This window comes from Canis lupus, chromosome 7 (genome assembly GCF_003254725.2).
Source record: "Canis lupus dingo isolate Sandy chromosome 7, ASM325472v2, whole genome shotgun sequence".
Classification (NCBI taxonomy): domain Eukaryota; kingdom Metazoa; phylum Chordata; class Mammalia; order Carnivora; family Canidae; genus Canis; species Canis lupus.
Window position 1 is genome coordinate 8,461,271 of NC_064249.1, and position 22,560 is coordinate 8,483,830.

The 22,560-nt window shown below is 35.8% G+C and overlaps 1 protein-coding gene and 1 long non-coding RNA gene across 6 annotated transcripts in view; one reads left to right on the forward strand and one right to left on the reverse strand.

The window, feature by feature from the left end:
• The window catches only part of SYT14 (synaptotagmin 14), a 210,706-nt gene extending 198,634 nt beyond the window's left edge, over positions 1–12,072 (forward strand). For 3 of the 5 annotated variants that reach the window (XM_049112073.1, XM_049112074.1, XM_049112072.1), the window contains 2 exons: positions 1,420–1,476; positions 2,705–12,072. In XM_049112073.1, the coding sequence (XP_048968030.1) occupies positions 1,420–1,476; positions 2,705–3,018 (371 nt within the window). In that variant the 3' untranslated portion in view covers positions 3,019–12,072. The remainder of the gene's footprint in view (positions 1–1,419; positions 1,477–2,704) is intronic. The other 2 variants (XM_025429834.3, XM_025429831.3) reach the window with 1 other exon arrangement.
• Positions 12,073–18,056: 5,984 nt separating this feature from the next.
• LOC112648358 (uncharacterized) overlaps positions 18,057–22,560 on the reverse strand; it is a 28,566-nt gene continuing 24,062 nt past the window's right edge. Inside the window, exon 4 of the long non-coding RNA XR_004817563.2 lies at positions 18,057–18,387. This is a non-coding gene — a long non-coding RNA (uncharacterized LOC112648358). The remainder of the gene's footprint in view (positions 18,388–22,560) is intronic.

The following is a 22,560-nucleotide window of genomic DNA, read 5'->3' on the forward strand; positions in this document are numbered from 1 at the left end:
TTCAAAGTCAGAAGGCCAAAATTATGTTTATCTTTCTACCCTTGGATGAGTAACCTAACTCCCCTAAGTCTGTTTTCTCATAAGTCAAATTAAGGTTGTGACTGTGAGACTCAAATCAGATAAAGATGCATAAAAGAAAGATGGACTTATTATTGTCCCCTTTCTCCTTTCAGAAGGAAGAATTCAGAGGGAGGAAAGAACCAATTATTAGAATAAGCAGCTTTGGAAGTGGGACCTGGGTTCTCTTTATTGGTACATAGAATGCAAACTCAAATGACCTGGGAAGTAACTTCAATGAATAAACTTGGCAGGTGAAAGATAAAGAGTATGGGGAGGCATGTGACAAGTGCATAACCTGCCTCAAGACATTCAGATTCAAAACTTTTGAACACTATAACAGATAAACAAAATATCTTGTGGGGATACATCCTGCCAACAGCTATCAGTTTGCCATTCCTGCTTTAGCTAGTGGTTTAATTTTTTGACAAATATTTAACTTGAGATGCTAAAAAAAAAAAAATAGCAGAATGGAATGATTTGTTTGCCTTCCTGTCTTTGCTTGTACCCACTCTGATAGAAACAGAGAAAGCAGAACTAAAATGAAGGGAGGGGGCAGTGGAGGCAGGGTGAATAATAAACAGGTTGAGAGATTAGCATCCACAAGACTTCGAGCAGGTGTTTTCAGGTTAAAGAGTAAGTCAGAGCAATTTCCCATATTTTAGAATTAGATCTTCAATATCAGGGTTGTTAATGGTGTTAGCTGGGAGGCAGCTTGTAGGTAAATATAAGTCGACATTAAAATTAATTGTATGAAGTGGAGTATTTATAAAGTAAAATATAATGCAGTTTCATCAATCTGTCTTATGCTATATATATTCTATGAGATTGTTCTAGGCCTTGAACTGTGTTACTGACTAAATAATCCAAAGAAACAGTGGGAACACACCAGAGCAAAAATTTCGATAGTCCTATTTTATTTTGTTTAACTTAATTTTATATTACATTGAAAAGTAATGGAAGTGTTTGAAAACCTTAATATTGCATGGATAAACTTCAATACTTTGCATAATAGTAACCCTGTGATAACTTTTATTCAGTCTTTTATAGTCTGATAATTTGCATGATTCTATGTTCAATGTGCTTTAGACCAAGAAGATATCATTATAAAGATGTTCCCCCTTTAAAACAGTGTAATTTTTGTCTAAGATTACACAATGACCTTAAAAATTCTCATTCCATGAAATTTACCCAACACCCCTTTTGTTCAACCCCTCTACCTGAATTAAAATGCTAAAGTTTTGTGTTCTTCCACTCCAGTGAACAGTGTTTCCTCTTTAATTCTAACCTTTGACCCTCTTTCACCCAACAATTGACATCTGGTCATTATTTCTTTTACTGCTTTCCACCCCCTGTTGTCAGATGGACTGTTCTGTTGTCTAAAACACTTGATAGGTGGACAGGTTTATATAATCCGAGGTGAGTTCCTGTAGAGGCTAATTGGATGTTGTCTTTTCATGCAAAAACAAAATACCCTAAAACTTGCCAGCAGTGAAGCTGTCCACCATGTTGGTTTCCAAAAAAAAATGCACATTTATTATCTGTGGTACTTTAAATAAAACTAACTTAGAATTTATCTCTGATTATGGATGATGGTATACAGAGTACGTATAAAATAAGCAAAACTTTTTAAATTAAAGGTTTTATTTTTCATTTATTGTATTTTGATTCATACAATAGATATTTCATGAGAAATATTGCAATTTTCATTAAAATTAATTGAAATTTTGATATGAAGTACACATGATGGATCACCATGCTGAAGATCATTTGCATGAGTCTAAAGAACTTGAAAATACATTTGTTTGAAGAGAGGGTTTATCTCCCAAATAATCAGCCAATGAACTGTTATGTTTCACTTTGTACACTAAACATCACATCAATTTTTTTTGTAACTCATGAAAATAGTTAAGAATACCATACTTTAAACTTCACATTAAATTCTGCCAAAAAAGAATCCTACAGTATTTATTTTAACTATCCAAAAAGCACATTAAATGTACTCTTGCATGAAATCAGGAGAAAGTTTTACTTGATTTGCTAAACTTTGAGCCCTTAATGCATTTGGCTTCATTTTGGCCCTTTTAAATGTTTTTAAAATATATTTAAAAACCACATCCATGCAGAGATTTTTTTGACATTTCATCCTAAGCTGTTTTGATGTCATCTTTGCATTCTTGTCTTCTTTTCCTCTTTACCATTTGCCTTCATTTCTATTTGTTTGTTTATTCTTATTCTCTGAAAACACAGTGGAATGCTTGACAGTGTTGTGGCTAATTGAGCTTGCTAAGTGTTTATTAATGCTATGACGTCCTGCTTAGTGAAGCTAAATGGGGATGGGCTTGGGCGGGGGGGTGGGGGGGTAGGAAGGATTGAGGGTGGGAGGGTGGAGGAAGGATTATGAGGTATACCTTTCAATTCTAACTGTAATGCAGAAATAGTGAAGTTGAGATATTATGACCCACAGAAGATTTTATAAGCATCTACATCAAAATGGAATTCGTTGAATTTCCATTAAACATGGTATACACCATATCCTTATAAAGTATGAATACTTCATGTTCTCAGCAGATGTCACAAGAAAGGTGTTTTGAGTTTGTTTCAAATGATATTTGTGGTATGTTGTTTTGTTTTGTTTTTTCTGTAGATACGTATGTTAAATTAACTCTCCTGAATTCCATGGGTCAAGAGATGTCCAAATGCAAGACATCCATCCGCAGAGGGCAGCCTAATCCAGTATACAAGGAGACTTTTGTTTTTCAAGTGGCCCTATTTCAACTTTCTGATGTGACACTCATACTGTCTGTGTATAACAAACGCAGCATGAAAAGAAAAGAGATGATAGGCTGGATTTCCTTAGGTCTGAACAGCTCTGGAGAAGAGGAGCTCAATCACTGGACTGAAATGAAAGAGTCGAAAGGACAGCAAGTGTGTAGATGGCATGCGTTACTAGAGTCATGATGAATAGGATAAACGAGCAATTACAATCCAAGGCAGCATTATTTCTGATTGCAGCGTTACTGTTTTTACCTAGTCACCATTAGAAGAGCTGTTCTTTGAAGCCTCATCCTCAACATTCTACCAGAATGCTTTAAGTTCTGTGGAAAGAACATCTAATATTGACACAAATGAAGAAAAGATGTGTCTCTGGTAGAGCTTGTTTGGGAAATGAGACACTTGCATCATCATTGTTAACAGTCCTCCAGAGTTTTAAGAGCATGCTTTTTGTTTGAAGTTAATTTTACTTTAAAAGCAGAAGAGCCAGTCATTTCATAAAAAAAAAAAAAAAAAAGAAAACTATAAGTGATTTTTTTTAATTAGAATTTTTAGTTGCAACACTGTTTTAGGATTGTCCTGTTAACCAGGAAACTCGTATTTTGACTGGCTCATCCCTGGTGTTGGAAATGTTCCTTAATCTGAAAAAGTAGGTCTCAGCTCTATCATGAGGCATATCCGATGGCGAGGGGTTTCAATTACATAGAGAATTGTTTTATTTCAGACATTTTCCCTCTGTGCACTTAGATTCATTGTGCCTCTGTTCTTCTCAACAGCACTAAATCTCAAGTGCAAGCAAGTATTCATTTTCATAAAGGAATTTTTTTATATGTTATTTAAAAAAAAAAAAAAGCTCATTTCTTCATTTGCCTCTGCTTTTGCCTGATCCAAAGAGACCCAGTCACTGGACTGGTCCCTTGCAAGTCTTTTAGACAGGTTGTACTGTAGAACTACGTAACTTTCTGTTGAAAGCACTTCCTGTATTCTTGTATTCCAATGTAGGAAGCTAATAGAGCAGGACTTTACTTTAAAATTTCTTTCAACAATTGACTCTTTAAAAATTGTAGTAATGTGAAAATACATTTTTTTACAAACTAAGAAAATACAGTAGATAAGCCGTTGAGAATTGAAAACAGTTCAAGTTAAAGAAAATGTTAATTATCTGCTCTGAGAATGGAGTGACCAACACTGCATAAAGCAGGTAGCGTTCCAGTAAGAAACTGTTCTCTCTCTAACTCTTCTTCACTCTTATTTCGATTTGTACTTGTGATCTAAAGACTCTCCAGTTCTCAGTTTCAATCAGAACATCATGTTAAAAACAGTTCTGAGATTCCTTATGAAATTTCTAGTGACCTGTGACTAGATTTTATGAAATTTACAGATACGTTCTTCAACGTGACGTCATCCTGTGCCTTTCATGTAAGTTACATTTGCTCATACAGCTTGAAAGTTGTATTTGCAAAATTAGGCCTTCGATTTTTATAAATGTAAAGATTCCTCAGAACAATGTCACAGATCTTTATTTCCTCTGAAGTATGTAAAAGTTGTATAATGTGCTAATTTTTTTAAATGGCAAGGCATTTTCATTTGTTGTTTTTATATTTAGGAACTCTAATTAATCAGGAATATTATAAGCTGTTTTCTTTTTAATTTAGCTTCTTACCCAGTATATAATTTTATGCATATACTTTATTAAATAGAATGTTTCGTATATATGAAAAATATTTTCTTTCTTTCTAATTTCTAATTAAACTAGACAAAAATATACTATTTACCAGTTATTAAAAAGCAGCATACCATTATTGTTCCTAGTCCCCACTAAGCACTATATATTATTGTAAGCTGAGGACTTGTTATTGCCACAATAACAAAACCATGCATAGACATTATTACTTCAGCTTGGCTGTACTGAAAGGCCTTAAAAGAAATCCAAAAAGACAGTGAACTCCTAATATTTTTTAGTTTAAAAAATGGCAGCTCTATGCACTCATATACACGAATTATAAGATAAAATACAAATGCTATCTTGGGTGACATGAGGTTTAAGAATGTATGTTATAAAGTTGCATTAAAGAGGAAAACCCATTCTTTTATTGTTACACTAATGAGCTTTTTCCAGGGTTGCTTTTTTTAAATAAATGAGTTAAGTTATAAAGTTAGAATGTGTTCAAATGGTGAAATATCTCGTGTATGTAGCTTCAGCAAGAGTAGGGAAAGAGATTTGAAGAGAGTAGGGTGTAGACCCCAGTGAGAAATTTTATTTAAGCATTTAATGCTACCGGGATCTTTTCTGCCTTTGAAACAACTGACTGCATTGCTAAGAACTGGGATCTGCTAATGGAAAGGGTTAGTCTCATTTGTAGCTGTAACAAAGCCTAATCAATAATTGAACACATTATGAGACCAGTGCGGTGCTTTCTCCTTCAGTGACAAGACCTAACTAGCTTATTATTTGCTACATCTGTCTTTCTTCAGCCTCTGCCCAGAACTATGTGTGTGCTTTTGATCTATCTTTACGGGGTTATCTGGTATAGATATCAATTCCAAAATGGCTTAATAATTAATTAACAATTTTAAAAGTTTTCAAGAAGGACCCTACCTCCACCCCAGCTGCCAAAGTCCTCAAAGATTATGAATTTCTATGTATGTGTATCTGTATACACACACATGCCTACACACATATACACACACACACACACACTTTTAAAGGTGAAGGTGCCCTGGCTTTTTCAGATAAATAATTAGAAGACCATTTATTGAGTTTGTGGATTATTTTTCTCCTCTCTATATTTACTAGAAATTATATTTGGTTTGGGGTGCTATTTGCTGCCATTCTCCTCTACACACAGCAAAATGTGTATCTTTTTATCATGTGGATTGACACAACTTAGAGTAATTATTCTCCAAAATTTGTCTATTCTTTTAGAAAAAGATTAACTAGCTCTCGAGAGACCCACTTCACTCTACTGAATCTACTGTATAAGACAGCACTACTGCTCTTTTGTGTGCTCAAATTTGCGTGGAAGCGTAGAGGCAAAATCTTACATCTCAGCAATTTGCAGCAAATAGGGACCCACCAGTGGGCAGCAGGTGCTGTTTCAGAAACTTGAGAAAGACAGCCCACTTTCTTATTGTTCTCTTAAAATCCCCTAAGTTTTATAATAAAATGAGATAGTCCAAATATGGCAAGTGACTGACATTCACAGGAGCTTCCAAGCCTAGAATTATAGGCTTTGTCTGTCTCCCAAATGAGCTGCAAAATGTAGTTGTTTATTACTGCCCAGGAAACAAAATGTATTTCAGATCAGTAAAGAATTTGTTTAGTAGAATATCGTCTTACCTTTCAGAAGCTTTTTCTATACTCTTGTGTCTTCTGTACAGTCCACATTTTGTGTGAAATCTATTTATTTGCCTGTCTTCTTACTACACATTCAGTGGATTCTCAACAATGCTGTATTTAGTGACAAAAATAATAAATTGGACCACAATTTTAAAAAAGAAAAACCAGTAAGAAAATGTCAAAGCTACCTTGATTGGTACACACATGTTGAAGTGCAGGGCCTGGTAGGGTGGTTTCATCCAGCCTGGTGCAGAGAGATGCCCAGGGCTTCCTCTTAAATCATACTCTTGACACCATCATTACTTTCATTTACTTATCAAGTAAATCAGAAGCATAATCAATGATTGCAAAGTAAAACAGCACCCACGAGGGAAGAGGTCACAGGATTGAGGGTGGTAAGATGAAGGTGGAGACCAAATGATATTGTAGCTTTTTAAGTGAACTGAAAGCCTATTTGAAAGTATAAATTTTAGATGAAGGAAGAACAGTAGTCACCAACAAATTTTTCCCAGATATGAGTAGAAATGACACAGATCTAGTCGCCTAAAATTGCCATTTGCCTGCATGGACTAGATGGGCAATTCACAGACATTTTTCTCATCAATAGTCACTACATTATTTCAGAATGATAGTTATTGCCCGGAAGGTTTTTTTTCAGTTCACAAACCATGGCCTATACCGGAGGTAGCCATCATTAACCCCACCAACTAAACTCAATATTTAGCAGAAAGTTAGATATGCTATGAAACATTTTTTTTAAATTAACTTTTAAAGCATCATCAGTTCCCACTAAAATGTATAATAATGATGGTGGTATCTGCTATAATGTATTAAGGTCTAGCCTAATAATTTATTATTTTGTTTGATTCTCACAACAGTGCTATGAAGTAAGTAATACTTTCAAGTTTTGTAGATGAAGAAACTGCAGCATAGGGATTAAGCAGACTTGCCCAAGGTCATCCAGTAGGTAAATAGGAGACCCAGGGTTAGAACCCAGGTATAAATTACTCTAAAACCTCTACTACATGTGTACTGCAGTGGCATCCCTCTTCACCAGTTACAAGAAAAGGAGTTAGGATAACATTGCGCTCATCAGTCATCCCACCCACTATAACGGGACGGCAGAACTAGAAAAAGAGAAGGAAAAATCAGAGCTTGAGAAAGAGAAACACAAAAGATCAGGGATGTGTTTTCTTCTCAGGATACAAATGGTACCTCTGTGTAATACTTTGTATATGACTTTGATTTACTCTACAAATTCAGCCTATACTTAAATTCTGGAAGTATGTTAACCAATTTGTTCTGCTCCTTGTCCACTTTTGGGAATCTAAGATATTTTAATTGTATATGATCACCTTTCTATGAAGTGGATATCCTGTGTCCTTCAGCAGGTATCTTGCCCATATCAGTGGTGAAAGGAACGACTGTGTCTTCCTCTGTGCTCTCATTATAATTTATTTCTTACATACCCTTTATCAAGGTTTTAACTGGATTACAGCTAATTTATTACATGTCTTTCTCCCTTAATTTTAGTTAATGCCTTGTCTTATTATCTATATGTGCCCCTTTGCTCATAGTAGGCCTATAATAAATACTGAGTCGAACTTAATTTCCTATAGAAGATATCAATAACACTGTTATATAGGTCTCAATTTTTTATGAATCCTATGTAATGCATGGATTTATTTATTCATTTATTTTACAAGAAGACCTACTATGAGTCAGGCATTGTTCTCAGTGCTACAGGTTAGAGAGAGTATATTAGAGAGACAATCTTTTTCCCCTCATGGAGCTTACTTACATTCTGAGCTAGGAGGACACTACAGAATGATATACATTTAGTGGACGGGTACAACATGGGATCAGAACAATCTTCCTGGGAAAGATTACCCTTGAGTTGGATCTCCAAGAACAAACAAAGGAATATATTCTCCCCAGGAGCGAAATTTGAAACAACTATAGTGTGTCCCAAACTACAGTGTGTTTCAGAATCATTTTGAGAGCTTAATTTGTTTTCCAAAGCCCCACCTCCAGAGATGTTTCTTTCATCTGGTGTGGAGTGGAACCCATGAATCTACATCTTATTAAGCTTCCCAGAAAACTCTATCTGATATACCTTGGTATAGAATATTGAGCTCATGATATACAATTCCTGATAGCAACGTTTCAGTGTCCATAGATTAAGCGTAATAGTGCTAAATAAGAGCGAGATTATGACTAGGATTAGTGCTCCTCATATACTATTTGTGCTTCCTTAAAAAGAAAAATAACGAAAACATTAAAAGTGATATTTAATTATGAGTTCCTGTACATTCACATTCAACATGACTTTTTCAAAGTGTTCCTTGGACTAATAAATTCTATTATGTTGGTTTTATGATTCCTGAAAATTACTTTGGATTATGGTTCACATATTTCCCCCGGAAGCTGTCTTTACAGTGTTAAATATAAGACAAAGAGAGTCAGAGGAGCTATTTGCCGATGATATCTTCGTCGGTATTCTCAGTGAAATTAGGCTGACCCCTAGGTAACTATAACAACCATAGATGGTGGCATTGTTTATTGTGTATAGTAAGCTTTGTTGCCTTTTATCATCATCTTCAGTGGCTTCCCTGACCTCACACTCCTCACATGAACCCCATTGCTGGCTTCTTCCCTAGCATCACCAATGTTTCTGTCACCTCTTCTCTGATCTCTATTTCCTTGATTGTTTTTGCTTTCTTAGGATCTTTTATTTCAAATAGCAAATTAATACAGCAGCCTCACACCTTCTTCTTTCTCTAAAAATAAATACTGTGTATACAGTTCATCTGAGTTTCTATCCTCCCTCATTTAAAATGTAGACATACCTTCTTCTCTGCTGTAATATTTCACATGAATATTTTTTACATTTGGAAAGTTCCCCCCCCCCCAACAAAGATCTGTGATTAACCCACTGAAAAATGAGATTATTTGAATATTTGAAATGATCTGATATGGAATTGGGCTGTTTTCGTAACTGCTGCTGTGTTGTGTTTGGTCTGGTTATAACCTGAGGTCTGGTTAGTGCAAGTTTAATGTGGAAGCGTGTGATAGACTGGAATTATCAGCCTGTTATCAAAAATGAATCTTGCTCTTTTCTCTCCCTGCTTAGCCAGGTATGTTTCTTCTTACAGTCCTTCCTTCTTTCTTCTTCTCTGCCTTTTTTTCCCATCTGGATTCATGTACATTCACACCAAATACCAGAGTACATCAAAACTGAATAATACCTATTGAAAAGTGATACCCTGCCCTTTTTTTTTTTTTTTTTTTTTTTTTTTCCTAAATCACAAGAACCAGACAGTGAGAGGACCAGTCCGGTTTTCCCCACAACTAGAGGGAGCAAAGCATGATCCCTAGAGGTCAACTGTTGCTCTGGGTGATAGTTGTTGTTGTACAATTACCTCTGCTAGTGTGAAGTACCTTCATACGTTGTGTGGGTCAGGAGCAGAGAAGGAAACTTGATTATTAATCTAACAAAGATTTGGCATAATTTTATTATAGACTCTAAACCCTTTGCACATTAAAAATGTCTAAACTGCAAACAAAGTCACTGCTATGGCAATAGTTTTGCAAAATTTTTGACATTATTTCCATGTCAGGTTGACAGTCTGTATCTTAAATTGTCCTATTATTTTACTTTCCTTCTTCACCCTTTTCTTTATTATTCTGATTGGTATTTGATGTTTGAGCTTGTCTTTTAAATATTCAAGACTACTTTAAAAAGAAAACCCCTTACTACCTTTCTGTTTATTCCTTTAACATGGGATCTCTCAGCTGACACATTGTTTTTAAATTGAATACCCAATAGATGAATATAATACTCCATTATACACTGAAAAAATAATTTTCTGAAATCCGTTTATATATTCAGCTATTGCTGGAATGCTTATTTCCATAAATCTAAGCAGTTAATACTATTTTTTTCTTCAAATTTTTATATAAATTATAGTTAGTCAACATCCAGTGCAATATTAAGCAGTTAATATTAAATGCGACTATTTTGTTTAATGAGAAAATAAGAATTTTCCCATACCTCTAAGATTTATTGTTTGTCTTGCCTCACATCGGGTCGAAGGGGGATGGTTGTGAAACCTCTTACCAGCACTTCATCTTTGAGCTTCTGAGTGTGCTCACCTCCTCCATGTGGTGTTGTTTTCAGTAACAACCCAACCTTTTATACCCTGGGGGTAGGTCCTCACCACCGATTCCTGTTCCTAACCTTCATTAATGTGGATGAGGGTACCACATAAACACCAATAGGAAAAAAAGACCCCTAAAGCATAAAGGAACAACTCGAATACCTACAAGTGATTCTAGTCATGAAGGAGTAGAAGCCAACTTCTTAGAAATGAGGTTTTAGGACATCTTGTCCCTCCTTTTGGTCTTCTATCTTCTTCTCACTTGCACTTTTTTTTTTTTTTTTTTTTTTTTTAATTTTGGGAGGAAGCCTTAAAAAGCCATGGTTTTAAAAAATGTCAAATGTTGACTTCACTGGGCAGAATTTCAAAAAGGGAAAACTGAAATACAGACCACAGAGTCATAGGAAGGCTTGTGTTAGGAGGGAGGGGGGCAGATGGCGTTTGTTTTTGTTTGGGGCAGTCCTTCTGGACAAATACTGAGAACATTTACAGCATTCTATAATTATGTCACATTTGTTTTGCGAGGGGAAACCAGGGTAGCTTTTGCATATAAATTGGCTCGCTTAGTATTTAAGTTTATTTAAACAATTATGTGAAGCACAGCTAGAAAATAATGGTGATACTTCTAACAGTACTTTGAAATCATAAATATTGCTTTAAATTTACTACGAGAAAGTTTCCAGTAGTCGCTTGCATTACAAAATTAATTTATAATGTTTCTGCATAATTTTAATTAGATGATTTCTGTTTTTGTGGTGAAACTATAGTGGCAACCATTTTGAGGAATCTTTAAAACTGTCGTAGAGAGGACAGCCAAACTTTGGCTGGATTTTTATTAGAATTTTGAAATGAGAAAGTGTTATCAATGTTTCTTTTCAGTTCAGTTGGTCTTGATGAAGAACCAATTATTATGTGAGCTTTGAGGTTCTCAATAAATGTTAAGATCTGTTCTTTTTCTAAAACTCATGATGTTCACCCCTGCTCAATACTCTTGCATTGTGTTTTATTTCTCAAAATAATGTAATTTTTTATGGAAAAGTCAATTAGTGGAATCTTATATTCAGTATCCCCTTACTTTGCTTCTCTCCTTTCTTCTTGTTTCTTTGTTTTTCTTTCTTTTTTTTCCTTTCTTTTTCTTTATTTTTTTTCTTTTTTGGAGGCAAAGAAGCTTCCTTAATAGTATAGTTTCTACAGAGCTTTCTTACTTATTTTTCTAATAATGGCTATAACAGTGTGGTGAAGATTAAATGCTCTGTGAGCAAAACTCTATTAAACAACCTGAAGAAATGCACTGCTGATTAACATTTCCCTTGGTCTTCAATTGTCTCCAACATATTTTCTAGTGACTCTACACCATTAATGGATCTTATTAATATATATAAGTGTCTTTATGGTTATCACAAGTGTTGTACTATCGTCACATATTCATTTGCATTTGGGGTCAAAAATATAAAACAGATGCGTGTGTGAAACGACCCATTTTATAGAATGAGCATATATCTAATCATTTTCATGTAATTGAAAATGTGCTATATGTGGCATTTTATTCTCCTATCTACTTTTCTACTATCTATACACCGATTGTCTCGGTGCCTTTTTCCTTTTGTATAATTGTATTACGTAAAGAAATCACTGACCTCTCTGTAAACAATATAAAAACTGTTAAAAATATTAATTCCAGGAGATTTTAATGGCAGTTTGATTTTCCAGAGAATAAATTTTTGTGTGGGTTAAAAGTTACTTTTCTTCACCTTTCTGTCAGAAACTTCTTCACATTTTAGCACTCACTTGGAATGGGTAAGAATCTGTCTTCTCCGATGATGATACACAAAAACCAGCCCAAATTCTTATCATTGACAAGTAAGTGTCACGATGATCATTACCCAAAATAATGTCTAACACATAAGCAAATATCGGATGGATACATGTTAATGTTATTAAGATGGCAAGTTTGAAAGGAATCTCATTTCAACACACTATAAAACATTGCTATCACAGTGTTTGGGTCATTTTATTTTCTTTAATTCTAAGTCAAAGAAAACAGACTACAGCAAATTTAAACATTTTAAAATCATCTCCTTTGAAGTTCACAAATATACGCAAATAATAAATTATTGAGCACAACATCTAAAACTAATGATGTGCTATATGTTGGCTAATTGAATTTTTTTTAAAATAATAAAGTTCACAAAGAAGTCGAAAATGAAAGTAGCTTCAAAATTATCTCAGCATCTTCAGCTGGAATAGGCATATGCATACACTGTTACCTAGTGTGCTCTTCCATTTACTGTGAACATGTCATAATTCATACTGGTATTGTCAATTCTATTTGACAAAATCACTTTTTATTTGGTAATAGCAGTTTGTTGATTTTCAATTCTTTCTTATTAGGCATTTATTGTATTATTTCTTAAAGACTTTGAGTTTAGATATATTTTTCATATTTTATTCCCTTTTCCATTTTATTTCCAGCAACAGAGATTTATAAAAACAGACTTTACATGTACTGTTTTCCATAATGAAAAGAATTTAAACTTTTGGTGCTCTAAAACTGACAGAAATTAAAGTTGCTGCAATACTATCTAACCTCTGATTGTCTTTAAATCTTAAGTTCCAAAAATTAACCAGTAGCTGTTTTTTGAGTTAACTTTTTTAAAAAGTAGAACACCAAAGCTCAATTTCTCTGGCTTAATTTTTTTTAATTAAAATTAAATTTCAGTAGAGTTGCCTCTACTGAAACACAAAAAATAAAACACTTCTGCTTAAAATAAATGGGTTCATAATTTAATCTCTAACTAAGTTTAAGGAATGTATTTCCCCTCCCAGTACTTGCTGCTGAATTCATTCCCCTCCCCACAAACAAAACAGGTTGGGTTTCCACCATTAAGACATTTAAGGTTGAAGAAGCAAAAATAATAGACTTGCTTACACATTTACTCCAAAAACAATGATATTCATTTGGGTCATGGCTTATTGTCTTGCACAGAATTGCAATTGATATAAAGTGAAATTCCAGCAGAAAATAGGCACATCTGCATTCTGACTAGAAAACCATTAAATCATCATGTTTTTATTGTTGTGGAGAGATTTAGGTATTCATCATACCTTATTTTATTTATATATATATATATATATATATATATATATATATATACACTCAAGATTACGTTTTAATTGCAAATTGATTGTAACTTTCCATCTCCAGTATGCAAAATATTTAAGTCAACGTTTTCTCTCCGTAGACTATCAGAATATTCCATGATGTTTCCCATTTGAAAATAAAGTAATTCTCAATTTAAAAATAAAAAGTCTCAGCAAATATGTGAAAGATTTTGTTTAATTAGTACTTTTTTAATGACTTATAATAAAATACACTAAATGCTTCTATGTAATTAAAAGCCAAATAAACGGGGACGAATTTTTTAAGAATCTCATAAACTTATTATTAATAAAAGGGGGGAAATGAAGGCATAAATTAAATTGACATAAGAAAAACATATCTAAGGGAAAACTTTCCAAGCAATCCTTTTAATAATCCTTTTAATTGGGCAGTGATAGAAACTGCCCAGTCTTTACCAAAATCCATGTTTTCCTTTCTTGTGTCCTATGACTACTTTACATTTCTTGGCCTCCCTTGAAATTAGGACTGGCCATATGACTGAGGTCTAGCCAGCAGAGTATGAGCAGACATGACGCACACCAATTTCGAAGAGGCTTTTTAAGAAATAAATGTGCCTTTTCCATGCCTCCTTTCGCTTCCCACTGGCTGGATACAGAGGAAAATGAAAGCCCAGGACACAGCAGAGCCACCAGTTGGAAAGATTCTGGGTCACTGAGTCACTTCACAGGAAAGAGACAACCAGATGTATTTGCCTTGGAATGTTAACATAAGTGAGAAGAATAACTTCTATTGTATTTGAGCCATTACACATTTTAGAGTCCACTTGTTACTACAAACAATCGAAACCAAAACAAATATTGGGACCTTCCAGGGGGTTCTGTGAGAATGGATGTTTACAGTATGTTATTACAATATGTTAGGTTGGCTTAGCAGCCAAGCAGCTAGCTGTGGGGAATAGCTACAGCAGACAGAAAGCTGTAACCCGTATCCTGGGGGAGCAAAACACGAGATGAAACAGTTGTGTGTTGTGCTAAGAAGGGGGTCGGTGTGACTAGGAACCTGTAGTTCAGGAGAAATGAACGGAAAGAGCCAGAATAACAGTATATTCGAGATGGTTTCTGCTGAAAAATATAAATAAACCCGGGCAGAAAATCAATGGTTTTCTTGCAAAGACCAAAGGGAATGGAGAGAGCCCCAAGATTAAGTGCCTTAGGGGCTGGAAAAGTCTCCTGCTTCTGAACCCCACATATTAAGACCCCAAAAGAGGTCTTCAGGAAGAAAGACTCGTCAAGACTGCACAGCTAAACAAAGGGACTCACCATATGGCAAAGATCAGAATCTATTTAAAGTGTTGCCTCAAAAAAATAAAATAAAATAAAATAAATAAAATAAAATAAAATAAAATAAAATAAAGTGTTGCCTCTTGGGGCACTGCGTGGTACAGTCAGCCAAGTGACCCACTCTTGGTTTCGACTCAGGTCATGATGTCAGGGTCGTGGGATTGAGTCCCGCACCGAGCTCTGTGCTCAGCATGGAGCCTACTTCTCACTCTCTCTCTCCCTAAAATAAAGAAAATCTTTATAAGTAAATAGAGTGTTGCCTCTTATTTCAGAGCAATCTCAGGGAAACTTGGATGCTCATGAAGCAAGCTATGAAAGTTGTATAACCCCCAGGAAGGAGACAGTTCTTAGCACCTGCTTCAAATGAAACCACCGCATGTAAACCTTCCCAGAGGTCAGAGCAGAAGGCCATGGAGAATGTGGGAGCTTCTCTCAGAGAAAAGATCCAGAGTAAATCCAAATTCCTCTGCTGGGGCCCCTGGGTGACTTAGTCAGTTAAGTATCTGACTTGATTTTGGCTCAGATCACGATTTCAGGGTTGTGAGATGGAGCCCCATGGGCTCTCCATCTCCCTATGCTCCTCCTCTCTCCATCTTTCCCTCCCCTTCTTCCTTTCTAAACACAAAACAAACTCCTCTGCTAAGAGGGAAGTAGGGGTCCCCCAATTCCCTACTACAAATCCTTGGCTATTAAGTTTCTCATTCTTCCCTTTTTCAAATGAGAACTTTAATTGCACTTAGCAACTTCCTGCTGTACATTGTATATTTGGTGGAGGTTGGGGAGCAGATAATTTGTCTTTAAAGTCCCAGGTCACTGAGCATGATGTAAAGGAGAGAGCCTCACCAGAGATAACAGGATTTGGAAAACTTTGTAATAACTGGATGGGACTTGAGGTTGTTTTCCTTAGGAAGAATGTAAGCTATATAACAAAATTTCTGTTCTCCTCCTCCTGGACACACACTAGACCACACTTGCCAGCCTTTCTTGCAGATGTTTGTAGCTATGTGACCAAGTTCTAGCCAAATGGAACATGAGTGGGAGAGAGAGACACCTCATTTCTAGGTCAAATGCCTCCTTCAGGGTCTCTTTCCCCATCATTAGCTGGTTACAGATGATGATGAATGTCCAACAGGACAGTGGAGCCCTAATACAAGAAGAGCCTACATCCTGGAATCACGGCTTGGACATCATCTTTCCAACAGCCAATAGTTTCTTCTAAAGATGTGCTACGTGGACAAGAAACAAACTGTGTACTTGAGCTGGTACCAATTTCAGGTCTATTTTGTGCTTTTAGCACCTACCTTAACACTATAGGTGAGTTCATGGTTCCATGGTTTGCTGGCTTCTGAAGCAAATATGGCAGTGCTATAGCCAACAGCACAAAACTGCCATACAGTCTGAGGAAGGACAAGTCTGACACCTGACTTGGGAGGACCAAAACCAAAGAACGAGGTAGGTCCCAGGAACACTGTCTGCCCCCACTCCCTGAAGAAGTTATTTTTAGGAGCGACTCTAAGGCTATAAGAGTAATTCAAAGTACTTGTCTCCCCAATTTGAGCAAGCCAAGAGAAGCGAGTTGAACTGTGAGCCAAGAGATAAGGTGATGGGTTGAAAGCCAGAGAAGCAGCTAAAACCTAGGCATCAACCCTAGAGACAGAAGTGAAGCAATAAGAACATTAGAAAACTCCAGATTGGGATCCCTGGGTGGCGCAGCGGTTTGGCGCCTGCCTTTGGCCCAGGGCGCGATCCTGGAGAGCCGGGATCGAATCCCACGTCGGGCTCCCGGTGCATGGAGCCTGCTTCTCCCTCTGCCTGTGTCTCTGCCTCTCTCTCTCTCTCTCTCTCTCTCTGTGACTATCATAAATAAATAAAGAAAAAATATTTAAAAAAAAAAAAAAAAAAAGAAAACTCCAGATTGAGGGGAGGAGGAAATCAAGCAGCAAACAAATCACTCAGCAGAATTAAGGCAAGGTGATGGCCACACTGAATCCTGTCCGGAGACTTTTGGACTTATTTCCATGAATGAGTGAGTTTAAGAAGGGTAGTCTAATGGGTCACTAGGGGAGCCATTTTCTTTAAACCCACGCATTTTTAAAATCTTATGTAACTAGATATGAAGTACAGTGCCAGCAGCTTTACAACCGTAAGGTGGGTAGAGAATTTTTTTTAAGTGAGATTTGTAAGGGGCACCTGGCTAGTTCAGTTATACGAATCTTGATCTCAGAGTGGTGAGTTCCAGCCCCACATTGGGTAGAGATTACTTTTAAAAAATACAATCTTTTTTTTTTTTTTAAATGAGATTTGTGACACTATAAAGGGTTTCTGGGATGCGATGACTGAGTGAACCCGGGTCGTGGGGGTGATCATTGTGAGAGGATGGAATGAAATAGAGTGGTTTTGAGGAGGTGAGTGAGGAATGGGGTCACCCAAGAAAGGAGCCCAGAGAAGAAGCTGAGTCGTTAACAAAAGTCAAATGACATTTGTGGAAAATGTCCATGATTTGGAAACAAAGGGTTGGAACTGAGGAAAGAGGTAAAAACTAGAATGGGTTTGGGGCTTCACGCAAAGCACTGGAATGAGTAACTCACAGGAGCTGAGAGCGGTCGCCACCTCTCACTGGGCTGTGCGTGAGCCCTCCGACGGTACAATGTATTGACCTGTGTCATTCACACCTGCATGGTGGCACAGTATCTAGGCATAACCCACATTAACGAATCTGTTTTCAATCGAGTTTGAGGCCTTGGGAAAGTTTGGGCAAGGAGGGGATTTTTGGTGTTTTGCTTTTTGTCTTTATTTTTGGGTATTTATTTTAATTGCACAGAATCATCCAAAAAAGGTTATGTTTAATGTGCATTATGTACCAAGGCAAGAAAAATATGCAAATACATTTTTGAAACATTTTCATAACACCCGAAATGAAAAGATTTCTTGTTTAACCATGAAATTTGACTTAGGGAACTCCATAGCCTCTGTGACTTCTGCTCGTTCATTAATTCATGAAAACTCCATTTCTGATATAGCTATAATTTTTAATAAAACAATATATTAAGCTAAAACTAAATTGATTTTCTTTATCTTTTTTTAAGTAGGCTCCATGCCCAGTGTGAGGCTTGAACTCACGACTCTGAGATCAAGAATTATATGGTGTACTAACTAAGCCAGGTGCCCTAAACTTACTAATTTTAAATAAACTTTATTTTAGAACAATTTTAGATTTACAGAAAAAATAAGATGATAACCCAGAGTTACCATATACTCTGCACCCAGTTTCCTCTAGACACCTTACATTACTCAGACACATTTGTTACAATTAACAAAACAATATTGACGTGTTATTAACTAAATCCATTGCTTCATCAGATTTCATTAGTTTACTTCATGTCCTTTTTTCTGTTTCAGGACATCACATTACACTTAGTTATCCTGTCTCCTTAGGCTCCTCTTGACTGACAGTTTCTCACTTTTCCTTGTTTTTGATGACCTTGACAATTTTGAAGAGTATTTTAGTGAATATTTGGTGAGGTATTTTGTAGAATGTCCCTCAATTGGAATCTGTCTGATGTTTCTCTTATGATTGGACTGAGGTTGTGGACTCTAGGATGGAAGACCACCATAGAGAGAAAATGTCATTTTCAATACATCATATCAAAGATACATACTAGCAACATCAGCTATCACTGTGGACATTGACCTTTGACCACCTGACTGAGGTGGTGTCTGTCAGATTTCTCCACCATAAAGTTACTCTTTTCTCCTTTTGTATTTTGTAGTCTTTGGAAGGAAGTGTCTGTGTGCCCACACTTAAGGAGTTATGCTCTACTTTCTTGAGGGCAGCATATCTAGGTATATTATTTGGAATTCTGCACAGAAGATTTGTCTCCTCTCCCATTTTTTTAAAGATTTTATTCATGAGAGACAGAGAGAGGCAGAGACACACAGGCAGGGGGAGAAGCAGGCTCCCTGTGGGGTGTCCAATGCAGGACCCAATCCCAGGACCCCAGGATCACGTCCTGAGCCCAAGGCAGACACTCAACCACTGAACCACCCAACCAACCTCCCATTCTCTTCTATTTATTTATTCAATTACTTATTTAATATCAATAAGGGATTATTGATTTTAAAAATCTGATATCACAAAAATTTTTTAAAGATTGATTGATTTTAGAGAGAGAGAGCAACAGAAGGAGCAAAGGGAGAGGGACAAGGAGGCTCCCCAGCTGAGGGCAAAGCCCCAGGCTGGGCTTGATCTCACAACCCTGAGATCATGACCTGAGCCGATATCAAGAGTCTGCCACTTAACTGACTGAGCTGCCCAGGTGCCCTTCACAGATATTTTATGCTTTGGGTATATAACACTATATTTATTTCATTTTTCAAATTGTTCCAGCTTTGGCGATCAGGACAAAGAGAGGTCGCTTTTGGCGACCCTTTCATTTGTCTCCTGTGTCCTTTTGACATATCCCTGTCATTGTGAGTAGATTATTAGTTTTGCTTTGCTTTTTCCTAGAAGTTTATAGTTTTGCATTTTATATTTATGCCTAGAATCTGTTTTGAAGGGAAAAATGGAAAGATATAAAGCTCTGTGTCGAGGCTTATTTTTTGCATGTGGGTGTACAATTATTCCACAACTACTTCTTTTCTCTATTGAATTGCCTTTACTCCTTTGCCAAAGATGAGTTGACTATAGTATATAGGCTTTTTTTTTTTTTTTTTTGGTTAAAGAGAGAGAGGGAGCGAGTATACACAGTGGGGAAGGACAGAGGGTGAGGAAAAGAGAGAGAATCTCAAGCAGGCTCCATGTGTTGATGCCATCCCATCATGGGGCTCATCTGATCCTATCGCGGGGCTCAATTTCATAACCTGATTCCATCACAGGGCTCAATCTCATGACCTGAGATCATGACCTGAGCCAAAATTAAGAGTTGGGTACTTATCTGATTGAGCCCCCAGGTCCCCCTAGTTTGTTGCAATTTTGACTGGGATTGGGTTGAATCTATAGATCAACTGGGAAAGAATTGACATCTTAATAATAGTCTTTAATCCAAGAAGCAATATATCTCTTCATTTACTTAAACCTGTGGGTGATGTCTTCATCTGAGTTGTGCAGCTTTCTAAATATAGATCCCATACCTACTATGTTTATAACCTCATATTTCTCTAGTGCTATTGTAAATGGTAATGGTAGCTTTTTAAATTTCAAGTTTCAGGAGATCCCTGGGTGGCTCAGTGGTTTGGCGCCTGCCTTTGGCCCAGGGCACAATCCTGGAGTCCCAGGATCGAGTTCTGCATCGGGCTCCCTACATGGAGCCTGCTTCTCCCTCTGCCTGTGTCTCTGCCTCTCTCTCCCTCTCTCTCTCTGTCTATCATGAATAAATAAATAAATAAATCTTTAAAAAATAATAATAATAACTTTATAAAAAATAAAATAAAGTTCAAGTTTCAGTTGTTCATCACTGGTTTGTCAGAAAGCAATTTACTTGTATATTAATCTTGGTCCTATGACCTTGTGTACTCGCTTATTAGTTTTGAGTTTTTTTGTTGTTATTGTTAATTCTTTGGAATTTTCTACATAGACAATTACATCATCTGCAAACACAGACTATTTTATGTCTTCCTTCCCAATGTATATATTTTATTTCCTTTACTTATTGGACTAGCTAGCACTTCCAGTACTCAACACTGAATAAGAATCCTGACAGAGAACATCATTGCCTCGTCCTAGACTTAGGGGGACGGTATCTAATCTCTCACCATTAAGTGTGTTCACTGTATGTTTTTGTAGATGTTCTTTATCAAGTTGAAGTTTTCCTTTGTTTTCAGTTTGTCAAGAGTTGTTATCATGAGTACATGTTGAATGTTGTCAAATGCTTTTCCTCCATCGATTGATAATGATCATACGGTTTTCTTCTTACATTGGTTGCTTTTCTAATGTTGATCCAGCCTTGCATACATGGAACAAATCTCAATTGGTCATGGTGTATAATTTTTGTAATATATCGTTATATTCAATTTGCTAATATTTTGTTGAGGATTTTGACATCTGTTGTGAGAAATACTGGTTTGTAGTTTCCTCTTTGTAATATCCTTATCTGGTTTTGGTATGGGGTTAATGCTGGTCTCATAAATGTTTGGTGAAAGGTATCTGTGAAACTGTCTGGGCCTGGCACTCTCTTTTTGAAAGTTATTAATTATTTATTCCATTTTTTAATAGATTAAGGCCTATTTAGATTTAGGCCTATTTATTTCTTTTTTGGATGAATTTTTATACTCTGTGTCTTTCAAAAAATGTGTCCATTTCATCTAAGTTATCCAATTTGTGGGCACAGAGCAGTTAATAATATTCCATTGTTACGTACTTCATGTGTGTAGGAACTGTAGTGATATCCCTTCTTTCATTTCTGATGTTAGTGATTTGTGTCTTCCCTCCCTCCCCACTTTTTTCTCTCCCTCCTTCTTTTCTCTCTCTCTTTCTCTTTCTTTCTCTCTCTCCCTCTTTGATTCCTAAGCTAGCCTAACTAGAAGATTTTCAATTTTACTGAGATTTTCTGAGGCCATCTGTTGCTTTTCGATTTTCTGTATTCATTTCCTATTTTCAATTCCATTGATTTCAGTTAGATTTTTATTATTCTATTCTGTTTGCTTTAGGTTTAAATTGGTCTTTTTTTTCTAGTCTGTTAAGGTAGAAATTTAAATGATTGGTTTTAGATCCTCTTTATTTTCTAGTATATGCATTTAAATTGGTAAATTTCCCTTTAAGCACTGCTTTCCTGTATCCCACAAATTTTTATAAGTTGTATTTTTCATTTTCATTTAGTTTAAAGCTTTCTTTTCTTTTGAGACATTTCTTTGACCCAGGTGTTATTTAGAAGTATGTTCAATTTCCAAACAAGAAAAGTAATTTATTTTCAGTTTTTTCACCTTTTTTCTTTAAGAATATGAGTGACGAAGTCCAAGCACTACACCTTGGAGCTGAAAGCATAAGTCCTTGGAAAGATTTTTAATCACCTGGACTTATTTTCTCACCTGGAGATATTACTTACTCAACACAGAATTATGAATTTAAGTGACTTGACTCGGGTTATCTAGCATTTACCTAGTAAGTGTTTATGTTGTTTTATTTCTTTATCTATCTTTTCATGCTTAATGAAAGGAAATTTGTGATCTTTAGCAGAATAACTTTGTACGCTTGAGGGACATTATTAAATCAGCAATCTTCAGTCTACATAATACTAATACATTCAATAAATCCTATTTTCCAGCTTTTCCATCCTCTAGATCCTTTTGAACTATCTTAACATCCTCTTAATCTTTGACATCTGAGCTTCTACTTAATTATCTATTGAGGGTAAGGGCTTACTTTATGACTCTACATTTTATACCACTTATCTTACTTTTTATTTTTGAATCACAAAATGACTATGATGATTCAAATTAATTATTTACAGGCTTTTAGGCAAAAGTTATATTTAAACAAAACAGAATTATTTTTAACTACTGAGTAGTAGCATAGTTGCTCTCAAACTATGCAATGTGTGTTCACCCAAAGTACTAAATTGAACACCAATAAAAAATAAATTTATATTAAAAAAAAACAAAAACAAAAAAACAAAGTACTTTCACATTTGGTTAACTGAAAGTTATCGTACATGCATGTAGATATTCAGAGAATTTGAAAACAGCGAAAAATATGTTCAACTTCAGTGGACATATGTTTTAAATGAATCCGAAACTGTACCCTAGAATATTTATTAATTATGTATACAAGTG